The sequence below is a fragment of the Podarcis vaucheri genome, assembly GCF_965113315.1.
Source record: "Podarcis vaucheri genome assembly, chromosome: 1".
Taxonomy (NCBI): domain Eukaryota; kingdom Metazoa; phylum Chordata; class Lepidosauria; order Squamata; family Lacertidae; genus Podarcis; species Podarcis vaucheri.
In genome coordinates, this window is record NC_138759.1 from 89,154,661 (window position 1) to 89,166,910 (window position 12,250).

The 12,250-nt window shown below is 47.9% G+C and overlaps 1 protein-coding gene across 11 annotated transcripts in view; it reads left to right on the top strand.

Annotated features, from left to right (window-relative positions):
• The first annotated feature begins 10,868 nt into the window (after positions 1–10,868).
• Positions 10,869–12,250, top strand: part of TNS1 (tensin 1) — a 321,487-nt gene continuing 320,105 nt past the window's right edge. For all 11 annotated transcript variants that reach the window (XM_082237860.1, XM_082237875.1, XM_082237878.1 and 8 more), the window contains exon 1: positions 10,869–11,006. In XM_082237860.1, the coding sequence (XP_082093986.1) occupies positions 10,884–11,006 (123 nt within the window). In that variant the 5' untranslated portion in view covers positions 10,869–10,883. The remainder of the gene's footprint in view (positions 11,007–12,250) is intronic.

Genomic DNA, 12,250 nt, shown 5'->3' on the forward strand with positions numbered 1-12,250 from the left:
CACGCAAACACTGTGAATGATTTAATTAGTGACAAGTGCTTCTTAAAAGGCATTGATCCTCCGAGCTCGGATACCTGGGTAGCCATTAGTATCTTTCTCAATCAAAGATGACATTGCCTCTTGACACAAGGCTTTCAATTGCCCATCCATTTTTAATGGTCTGGCAGGCTCTGCCCACAAAAAGTGAAGGAGGTGCCAGAACCAAAGGTGAAAATAATGGGACTCTCCTCTCACACATATGGGAAGCTGTGTTGTACTGAGTCAGGCCATGGGTCCATACAGCTCAGTACTGCCTATACTGATTCCATGATGTCAGGTAGGGGCCTTCCCTAGTCTTACTTGGAGGCAGTCCAGGGATTGGACCAATGCCCTTCTGCATGCAGAGCAGAGGCTCTATCATTGAGCTGCAGCCCTTCCACGTGACATTGCAGAATAGGCTTAAAGGACAGGAGGGGAGGTGTGGTTGTTGTTGTTGTTGTTGTTGTTGTTGTTACAAAATGCCCACATTGGTTTCCTCTCCTCATTTCTGGGACTGTTAATTGCATGGTTAGCGCAGGCCTCTCTAGCAGATGGTCATTCTCCTTGGCAATAAAGGGACCCTCTAAATGTTGCAATTCTTTTTTATATTGGCCAGGTGGTGTTGTGAATTATAGGTTGCGATGTGTGCAATGATGGACCGATAAGGGGCTGACAGTCGCGTACAATATTGGGCTGGTGAATGACTCTATTTCTTTGGGGAAGGAGCGTTTTCTGTGTTTGGCCAGGTGGGCAACTTCCTTGCCAATTAAGATAGGGAGATTTCTTGTTTCCATCCTCCAAAGAGCCCTGAATTAGGATGCCTTTTTCAATTTCCCTTAATGCTCAACATTTTAATTAAAAATCCACCAAGGGACTTTGCCTTACGTAATTCTGTCTTATTGGACAGACACCAACCATATCTAGGGGAGCAAAGTCATCAGCTAAAGGGAAGCTTGCAAGGATTTCTACTTTCCTTGGGGAAATTGTGTCTCCTCCTCCTCCTGCCCCCATTTTACCTACAAATTGGAGATATTGTGAGTGTGTCTTGGATCAGACTCTGGTTTGAGACTCAGGCAGCACAGACACAATACATTTAAAGTACGTCTCCCTACAAAGAATCCTGGGAACTGTAGTCTACCCCTCACAGAGTTAAAATTCCCAGCACCCTTAACAAACTACAATTCCCAGGATTCTTGTGGGAGGAGTGTTTTAAATGTATGGAGCATACCCTGTTGCTGCTTTTCCATATGGAGCTGTCCAGCTATGGAATGTTGCTGAAACCAAACTGCCTGAAGGGCTGGGAGAGAGAGATTCTAGATTCAAACCATTTGATCCAATCTCACAAGTCAGAGGTAAATCTTCTCCATGGGTAGGCAAACTAAGGCCCAGGGGCCGGATGCGGCCCAATCACCTTCTAAATCCAGCCCGCAAATGGTCCGGGAATCAGCGTGTTTTTACATGAGTAGAATGTGTCCTTTTATTTAAAATGCACCTCTGGGTTATTTGTGGGGCATAGGAATTCATTCATTTTCTTTTTCAAAATATATTCCGGCCCCCCACAAGGTCTGAGGGACAGTGGACCGGCCCTCTGCTGAAAAATTTGCTGACCCCTGTTCTACTCCTTTAGAAACTTGAAGCTAGTGCGAGTTCTCTAGGGAGCTTGGCTTGTGTAAGAAACTAAATCCACTTTCTTTTTAATTGCCTGCTTATAGGTATATAATCACAACCTCTTCTCTAGGAGTACTTTAACGCTGGCAACCAAACATACCACCTAAAGTTGTCCATCTTCAAGAGTCATGAATAGTTCATTCTGCAAAATGGGAGTAAGTAGTGAAAGGAGAAAAGGGAAATGTGGCTGCTTTTGTCTTTTTTTTTTTAAAAAAAAATGCATTAGGTTTCTATATCTTACTGTATTATGAAAAACTTCAATAAAAATCTTAATGCCAATAATTCATTCTGCAAAATGCAGCTGGACCATTATGGGGTGTGTCAACAGAACAACAATACTTTTGAGACTTGTTTTCTGAGGGTGGTGCAGCTGGCGCAGCCACCTTACTAAAGCCAAACAGATCTGGATTTGGTCGGTGCCTGGAATGGAAATTGCCTGGGAACCCCATGTATGCCATCTTGAATTCCATGATACAAGAAATGTGTAATGGCACTAAATAAAAATAAAATAATAGTTTTGCATATCTTTTTGGCACAGAGTGGGGAATGATCTAGTTTGGATTATAATTGATTTCTCACTTCTGAAACCCACCTTCAATCATAGGATCATTAGTAGGAACCAAATTATTCTGTGTGGTTGGACAGGAGGGACATATTTCTTGGGAACACCACATAAGACACAGTCTAGGTTCTATTATCACTGTACATGTTAGCACGGATCAAATGAAAGTTTCTTTAAGGAACACTCTTGTCTCCTGCTTACAAAGTCTGCAACAGAAAACTTCTTCCTCCAAGTTCCACGAGGTTATTCCATATCTCTTGTCAACAATCCCATTAGGTAGGATGGGAAATGGTGACTTGCCCAAAGCAAGCAAGTGAGCTTCATGGTGGACCGGATTATAGGTCTGAGTGCAACAATCTGTCCACTATTAGGTTTTGTAGATTTCAAGCTGCATTTCCCCCAAAGTAGTGACCAGCGCTTGGATCACCCCTTATTGATCAACTTCAATCTCCTCAGATCACCTTCCAATCAGAAATGCATGGATGATATGTACAAAAACACCATGCCCAGATTTACACTCATGCAGATTTACATAAGTGCAGACACTTTCAAATGCACAAATGCACACAGCTTGCCAATGTTAGGATTAGTGCAGAGAAAAGTCAGATGTAATAAACTCCAGATGAGAACATTGCATTTAATTAACTGTCCCTGTCAATGTTTAAATGTGGGGGGAGGCATCTCAGGAAAGCTCACCATTCTTCAAGGCAATTTGTTTCCTATGGTAACTCTGACATCATCTCTCGCTTTCATGCTAATGTGTATTCACATGTGTGCGTACACACACACACACACACACACACACACAACAATGTAGCAGAATATATACATGAGTAAGGGGGTGCTGACTAAGAACTCCCTCTGTAAATCTTACAGTTTCTGGTGCAGAGGTCAAAAGAGAGATTTTCAGAGCTCTTCCCAAAGTGATTGCTTCCCACTGGTGAGCTTTGCAGAGAGGTGTGTTAACATAAGCAGAGGTAGAATTATGCCTATTTTCTAGACATAGAAAATGCATTCATTCATGGCCATCTGCATGATCATAGAGAAAACAAGCTCAGTGTACACATCCAGAGCTTTGCTTAGTTCTGAATGCTCCTTACACAGGGCAGAGAGTGGGCCAGATGCCCTATGCAATCAGAACATTCCCTCCCATCCATCTATGGCTGCATACACATCCCCTACATTTAAAGCACGTGACTTGCCCTCCAAAGAATCTTGGGAACTATAGTTTGTTACAGGTTCTGGGAAGTGTAGTTCTGTGAGGGGCAAACTACAGCTCCAGCAGTTATTTGGGGAAGCAATGTGCTTTAAATGTATGGTGTGTAGGCAGCCTATGATTCATGGTCCCAGCTGTGCTCCTTCTTGTCTCATCTGATTAATATAATTTGCAGGTAATATTCACCATGCCTCTGCTTTGCTCAGCCATTGCCCTCTCCCTTTCTTCTCTGTTTGAATGGTACAGCACAGTCACACAAGGAGGGAGAGGCAGGCAGGCTCAAGTCAATAGTCTCATGGATTGGGAAACACACCAGCTAAAAAGTAGTGGTGGAGTGTCGAATATTTAGGAGAAAATCATGAACTGCAGCACCTCCTGTTGGTTCCATGCAAGACCTTCAGGAGAATTGTGAAGTTCCTTTGTCACACACGGTTATGCTAGATGTGCACTCTTAGGCACAACTTGAATTCAAAGAGTTGGATCTCTCCAGCAAACCCCACCCGCCCCAGCTCCATTCCCATGCCCTGTGGTGACTGTCAACTCCTGATTTCAATTAGTTGAGATATGGCAGGAATGTAACCCCCCCCCCCAAGCAGGGACTGACCTGGGCTTTCACTCTATGAAGGAAATTGATGGTGTAATGGTGAACGCTGCTGTGGAGGGAAGGCACGAGGTCAGACTCTGTCTGAGTTAGACTAACCCCCTCCCCTGGCTGCATTCTTGCCTCTTGACATTTGAAGGCCATTAAGGTTGGATCAGCGGATCAGGACTTTATTGTTTTATTTGGCAGTTTTCATTTCCATCTGGGGCAGCTTGGGGAAGAAATCAGCAGAGCAACCACTTAGGTCCTATCCTTACACAATACACATGAAGTGGAGGTTGGGATTGCGTCCATAGACTCTGAGCCCTCCCCTGCCCCTTGATCCCCCAGTATCCTGCACTCCTGTCTGCGCACTCCATCCCATCTGCACAAACTGACAAAACAGGTCTAGTCTGCCGTCAAGTAGCCTTGTATTTGTAGCTCAGGTAATAGGGCTGAGTCTAGGTGAAGTCCAAGAAGTCCACATACTTCCTGATGGTGTAAGTCTTTGCCATTCAAAGCTATTGCAGGAAGAGCTGGAGACCATATACATCATCTTATGCATTGCTATTCATTCGAAACCTCATCAAAAATCTGACAGGTCTTTATCTGAAGCGGGGGGCGGGGGCGGCCTGCAAGCCTCCAGGTGCTTCTGGACTTCAACATTCATCTGTCCCTGTCAGCATGACTGATAACCAGGGATAATGGGAATTGTGGCCCAGTAATATCAGGAGAGCTGCAGGCTCCCCATCCCTGATCTAAATAGTGAGATTTTGCCTGAGTGCTTTTGGTTGTTCTACTTCTTTCACTATGATTTACCTACATAGGATATGCAGGTCTGCTATGAGCCTTTGGCTCTGGGAGGTGCCTGATTTAATCATTGCTATCACTAGCTGTGGGGGACACAGACAGAGGTCTGTGGGGCAGATGCTGTGATATTTGAAGTAGCTGCACTTGAAGGATTGAAGCCTGAAAGAGGCTGAGTTCCAAGTTGTTCTCCACTCATGAGAGAGTGACACAGCAGTCATCTTCCCCTCTGCTTTGTCAGTGATCAGGGTCACAGCCTCTGTCCCCACACACAGTCCAAAAAGAAGACAATCATGGACTTAACGCAGTTGAAATCCCATCTTGTTCCTCTTCTAGACTTTCATCTGTTTTTCGCTGCTGTTGCTGACCCAGTCCTCTTGCCTCAGTTGCAGTTCTTCCAGCTACACCAAAAATAACTCCTAAGAACTGCAGGCCCTGAACTTCCAGTTGTAATTTTCAAACAGAGATTTATTTTTAAAAGCTAATCAACATTTGCCTGGGATTTGCCTAGCAACAAGTGAGATCTGGGCACAGGACAAAAGAGTGTGGGCATACGTCCATGACTAGATCTTAAGGATGGAGATTCCTCCCCACTCTGCCATACCCCACATGAAATTCAAGAGCAGTATTAATTCTGTGGTGACCGACAGAGTTTGGTGAAGCCTTACAGTGGGGCATATGCTTGTGTAATTAGATGCCAAAATTGAGCCTCTCTCATTTAAGACTAGATACCCCTTCAAACTGGTGTGTTGCTTGTATTTTGTGGGTGTGTTCTCCATGCAATAGCAGTGTATTACTAGTGGCTTTATACTGGTCTGTCTGTTCATACCTCATTCTGCTTTATGAATTGTTCTGCAATGCTTCCCCAATATTATTGTATTATTGCTGCCTTTAGAGGCACACTTGTGCTATATAGTGCAACAGAAGAGAAGTAGACCAAAAGGTATACCAGAACATTTGTGGTATAAAAAGAGGATTTCAGCAGGAAGTTAAGGTGTATGTACTAACTGGAAGCAAAGCAGCATGCCCTCCACAAAACTTTTGTAGGTAAAATTACTTTTGCAAACAGGATCGGGTATACCCAGCCAGATACCACCATGAATGCAGGATAGAAAGACTGCACGGGGCGGGGGGGGGGGGAAGCTAGGTCTACACCCAGCCTGTTTTGCTGCTCCCCCCACCCCCTGTTGTGTAATGCTTTTTGCATTTGTTCAATATATCTGTGTAAAGAGAAGAGAAACAATGAGGGGTGTGGCGCAACAAGGGACAAATGTGACGTGTTAAGCCAGGTGGATTTACTTCCAAATAAATCCACCTGGAAGCATCCACTTGAACTGACAGGATGGATGGCCTCTTCCAAGTGTAAACAACAGAAGAGCCATGCTGGCCTTTCATAACGCAGAGAGAAAGAAATGTGTTCAGTGACACATTGAGACTAACTTTTTTTAGAGGCTTTTATCTTCATAAGTGACCATCTTACTTTACCAGATACTGAGCTGGAACTGGGATGTATGGTTCAAGTATGTTTAGGTCACTGCCCAAGGATGCTGTTTCAAATTGCAAGAGCATTTACTGATGGTAAATGTCAGGGAACTGACATGAGAGCGAAAGGAGAAGGAGAGGCTCCCCGATTCTGCAGGAGAAGGTACCAGCACCAGGGGGAGACGCAGCTTGGTAGAAGGGGAAGGAAATCGGCGTAACACCAAGGATCCAGGAGGGCAAAGGGGGGAAGCGGGGGAAGAGCTCCGGGATTCTTCCCTGGACATCAGTGAGGAGAGCACTGGTCCTCCACTACCCACGCCCTCCCTGCGCAGAAGACTCCCGCGCAGTGAGAGGCAGAGACGACTGGGAGTCAAACAGCTTTTATGCTGGAAAAGGTTTAAGAAACGCCCACAGACAGATTCTGCTAGCGACTGAGGCAGCCACGCTGAGATGGGCTGCGCAGTCAGGACGGTTTAACCCAGGCAATTAAGCTCCCTAACGGGGACAGTTTACGCACGAGTAACTCAAACCCATTACAGTAAACACGCCGGCCTTTTGCTTGAAATAGCGGGCCCAGCTACCTTATCACAAACAGAATTTGTAGTGAGTATATATAGACACCTGCCTATAATTTCAAGGACAAGCTTAAAGCTGGTCAGTATCCCTCCTGATGTCTGTTCTGATGTAGTGGGGAGGGACTTTATGGGGAGGGAATTAGAACCTCTTTAAAGAGGCACCTATTTTCCCAGTGCAAAATGTAGAACCGGAACTATAATCATACACAAACAGTGGCGTGGGGGGTGCAGGGGGGGCCGGCTGCACCGGGCACAACATCTGGGGGGGGGGCACGCTCGCACTCGCAGCTCTCTGCCCCTACCTGGCTCACTCACTCTCTCTCAGCGCTGTCACAGATTTTGCAAAAATTTTGCTATTGTCACACGGATCCTCCTCCTAGCCAATCAGGAAGTGGGATCCACTTCCTCATTGGCCAAAAGGCGAATGCATGCAATTGGCTGAGCTGCCGAGCAGGAGGCGGGAGGACTCGAGGATACGCGGGGAACTGAGTAGAAGCCGCCGCTGCAGGTAAGTCTCTCTGCACTGAAAGGGGGCACGCTGGTCATTCTGCATGTTGAGCTGACCAGATGGATTGAAGTTTGGTTGGTTCAACAGTGACAAGACAGTATTTTCATAACAAACAATACATGTGCTTAGGGGGTAAGGGTTTCTTTAACTAATCTAGTGGAAGAGACTCGAGTGCTAAAATCCACGGGTTAGGGGGCGCAAATTACTTGCCTTGCCCCGGGTGCTGACAACCCACGCTATGCCACTGTGCACAAATAAGGGTCAGGCTGCCCCAGCTGTTTCCAGTTATGTTTTGGGACCTATTTGGGAGTGTGTGTGTGTGTGTGTGGGGACAGGTTAGAGCTGGAGCAGGCAGTGTTCAGAAAAGCAGAGGTCTCTTCCCTTTGCTTAACACAACCAACAACTGGACAGACATCCCTTTTCAAAATCTCTGGTGAGAATTGTGAAATTGCACGCCCACGCAAGCAGAAATTATGCCTGCTTGTAAACATGTCTCTTTTTATTTCCTATGTTATTTCTCACCATGGAGACCATGGGGAATTCTCTAAAGGAGCAGTGCTGTTTCACACAGTGTAATAGAAATAAAACCAACCCCCAACCCTAAACCTGGCTATTTGCAAATGTAAAAGGAAGGAAGGAAGGGAAGGAAGGGAAGGAAGGAGGGAAGGAAGGAAGGAGGGTGGGTGGGAGGGAAGACTACCTTATATTGGGTTGGTCCACTGGCTGGTGAGAGCTCTTTGGTGTCTTGAACGAGAGCCTTTAGTAATAATAGTAATAATAATAATAATAATAATAATAATAATAATAATAATAATTTATTATTTGTACCCCGCCCATCTGGCTGGGTTTCCCCAGCCACTCTGGGTGGCTTCTACAGAGACCAAAAATACACTAAAATGTCATACATTAAAAACTTCCCTTAAGATGTCTTCTGAATGTCAGGTAGTTGTTTATCGCTTTGACATCTGCTGGAAGGGCGTTCCACAGGGCGGGCGTCACTACCGAGAAGGCCCTCTGCCTGGTTCCCTGTAGCTTTGCTTCTCGCAATGAGGGAACCGCCAGAAGGCCCTCGGCGCTGGACCTCAGCGTCCGGGCAGAACAATGGGGGTGGAGATGCTCCTTCAGGTATACTATTAGCTACTGGGATCATTTGCAGCAGTGGTTGGTTCAGAAAAGCAGAAATGACAGTCACAGCCATGCCTGCTCACAGCCATGCCCCTTCTAAGATTACGCAAACTTCTAAAATTATGCAATAATCTTATAATTATACAACAATAATAATTAAAATGCAATGCAGCAGTCAGTGCAGATCTCCATGTGCTGCCTCTCAGCTGAATCTACTCTTTTTTGTGCACACACAGGGCAAACGGTTTAGAGTGCTGCAGTAATTTCATACAGGGTGGCTTAAGTTGTGTTTTCCATGAAGTTTCACTGTACATAACAAAACTTGCATGCCATTCTCTTAGAAGTGAAGCAGCTCTCTCCAAGTTTTAAAGAAGATTGTTGCTAACATGGTTAAGTTTTATATTGCAATCAATCCTATATGTTTGGCATTTATAGATATATTTCCCCCAAAGTGTGTAATGAGGACTTACATAACTACCTTTGTCTGATACGTCTACCATAGGCGCCGACTCCATGGGGCCTGAGGGGGCCCGAGCCCCCTCAAAAATTCATTTTGGGGGGCTCCGCCCCCCCAATAATCTCGGTCGCCCCTCCAGCAGAGTGCCCCTCCCCCAGCCCAAATTGCACAGGGTCGGGCTGCATGCCTCCTGCCCTCCCTCCTGAGCAAAAGCTCCACCCAATTTCCTTCGGAGCTGATTAATAGGCGCAGCACGCTCTCCCCTATTCGCTCGCGAGGAGGCGGCGCCACTTTATTTGCATATTCATGAGTTTATTTATTATTCATGAGCTTTCATTTATTATTCATTATTTATTATTCATGGGCTCCCCCAATATTTTTTATAAGTCGGCGCCCCTGACGTCTACCCACATGCTTGCCCCCAAATTGTAGTCCCTGCCGAGCCCAAGGGACCTAGATCAACTACCATAGCAACACTGCATCTATGATAGTGCTTTATGGTTTACAACAGGGGCAAGGAACCTTAGCCTTGGGGGCCAAATGCAGCCCTCCATGCCTCTCTGTTTGACCCTCAGGATTCTCCCCAGGTCACACCCCTCACTGGCTCTGCTCCACATCCTCAAATGCATTTACCCAGCTGGAAGGTGTTCTTCCTTGAGCAAAGGTCATACCTCTTGGTTGTCTAGCTAGAAGATGGAGAGATGGGAGTCTGAGCCTAGAAACCTCTGACTTTTGTGCTGCTGGTATGTAGCCTAGCCTACAGTGCAAGAGTAAGAGCTGCACCCATTGCCCCGCCTCTTTTGCCTTTGGCCTGAGGAATGTAGCCCCTAGGGCTGAAAAAGCGCCCCAGCTCCTGATTCCAAAGAGGTGGACAATGCCATCTGCCCTGTGCTCAGTCTAGGAAGGGACTGCAGTTTCCATCCAGAGGAAGCGGCAGCTCAGTACATCACGGATCTAATCGGTACATAGAGGGATCCCCATTCCTATGAAGGCCGTGAAGTGAACATTTTGGGCACTCTGCACGGGCATATATCCCATGGGACGCAACTTGTGCAGGCAGGCATAACATAGGTGCCAGTTCTGTGGGTCTCTGTGACAGGCTGTGAGGGAGCCAGCCAGGGCGCCTTGGGGGGAGTTTACTGCTCTTTCTCCCCCTGCCCCTGCGCCCTTCCTTCTCCTGCCTGCCCGCTCCAGTGTCAGGGTGCCCTGCCCCACTGTGCCATCTCCCTCTCCCTCGCTCTCTTTCTTTCAGAGCCCTGCACAGTTTCCCCTTTGTTCTTTCCTGAGGAGAGAGGATCGTGTGTGCGTGCCTGTGCCAGCTTTCCCCGAGCTTCCTCTCTCCCCTCTTTCTGGGACACCGTCCCTGCGCTAGCAAATGGGTCCGTCTGCCTCCATAGGCGACACCCACACACCCCAGTCGCTCCCCTCTCTCTAGGCAGGGTGCCACCTGATTCTGAGAAATTCCTCGGGCCGGGTGAGCTTTCCCTCCCTCCGCCCCCCAAGCGAGGTGTGTGCTTGTGGAGGGGGGAGGCTTCGCCCTTGAATCCTCCTCTCCCGCGTCCCTTTCGGAGAGAGGCGCTGAAGTGGGGAGAAGTTCGTTCGAGCGCGCGCGTGTGTGTATGAAGTAGGGGGGGGAAGGTACCTTGACCCAACCTCAGGGAGGAGAAGGGGAGGAGGAGGAGCAGCAGCAGCCCAGCGGGTTGAGCCAGGCAGCCCTTTCCACACTCAGGCAACTCTCCCCTCGACGCACCTGCAGCTTTGGGTTGCCCTGAGCTGCCCCCTTCTCCGGGCAGCTGGAGCTCTGGAAGCCTGGAGCGCAGGGGCTTCTTCGCTGCCTCAGTCCCCTCCCCTTCCCCTGGCAGGCTTTGCGCGGGAACCGGGTTGAATGGGATGTACCGTGAGCCTGGTGTGCTGTGAGGGGAGCCCTCGGCCCGTTCCCCTGCCCGGGCCACTGAGGCACCGAGGGACAGCGGCGGCGGCGCCTCAGAGAAGGAAGCAGCTGCCAAGGGTGAGTAATGAGTCCCTGAGGGGAAAAGCAGGGAAGTGGGAAGGGAGAGAGGCACCCAAGAAGAGTCAGAAACTTTTTTTTAAAGGGAGGGGAGGAATAAAAGGGAAGCAGGGAGAGGAAGGGGGCTTAGAAGGAGCTGGGTGGTGGCAGGTGTGCAGGACTCTGAGGGGACAAGGGCAGCCATTTCAGGAGCTGGCCCGTTAGGGTGAAGGGGTCTCTGTCCCACCCTGCTCAGTCTACTGCCTGACAGACCCCAAACTGCTTGTGCCAAAGGGTGCCCAGGCCTGTCAACTACATTCACAGGAGGAGTGTTGCAGAGAGAGGGCGGATAGGAAGGAGACTGGCTTTTATTGGCTCTGCCTGGCCTTGGCTTGGCCCCCAGCTCCCGTTGGGCTCCTTGGCTTCTGCCCTCCTAGTCCCAGTGGGCCCCAGCCACCACTGGAAGGAACGGAGATAAAGGGAAGGAGAGGTGGGTCAGTCAAAGCGAACTCAGTCAAGTGGATCATCCTCAGGATTTGTCACAAGGGCCCACTGACACGTGGCTTGTGCGGTTTAAGCAGTGCTGTGCTGCCACACACAGCTGTTTGGGCAACTTACTTGCTACGTGCTTAGCACAGCCTTGGTTGGAGAGGCAGGGAGGGTTTCTGCTGGCTATGTGTAGCATGATCATGTGAACTTGCCTTCATTTTCTGTGGTGTGGTGAGAAAGAGACTGAAGCCTGTGGTTTTTAACAGAAGAAAAGAGGCATCACTGGGGGGAAAGGAAGTGTGTTATTGGGGGTCTGCAATCAATTAAGAAATGCTCAGGGTTGAGGCTGTCAGTCCTGTTCTCCAATTCAGAGCTCACACGACCTTATGGAACCTATGAAACTTTGGACAACTGAAGACTTTTATTTTCCCATTTACCTTTGATAGCTGAATGACCATGGCTTTGGATCTGCTACTTTTGTGTTTCTTTTCTTTGTGTATCCCCCCCCCCAAGTATTTCATTCTCATGGTTGCCAAGCTTGGCCACATATGGCTTCCAAAGGGAAGTCCACAAGCAAAACATGAGCGTAATAGCCCTCTCTCACAACTGATCCCCAGCAACTGCTGTATCAGAGGTAATATAGCTATTAAGACGGAAAGTCTCATTCACCATGAACTTGGCTTAGGCATCTGAAAGATGGGGCACCCCATCAAATTTAAGTCATTTCTGAGAGATTGATCCTGATGTTCATGGTACAACATGGAACATGTTAGAAA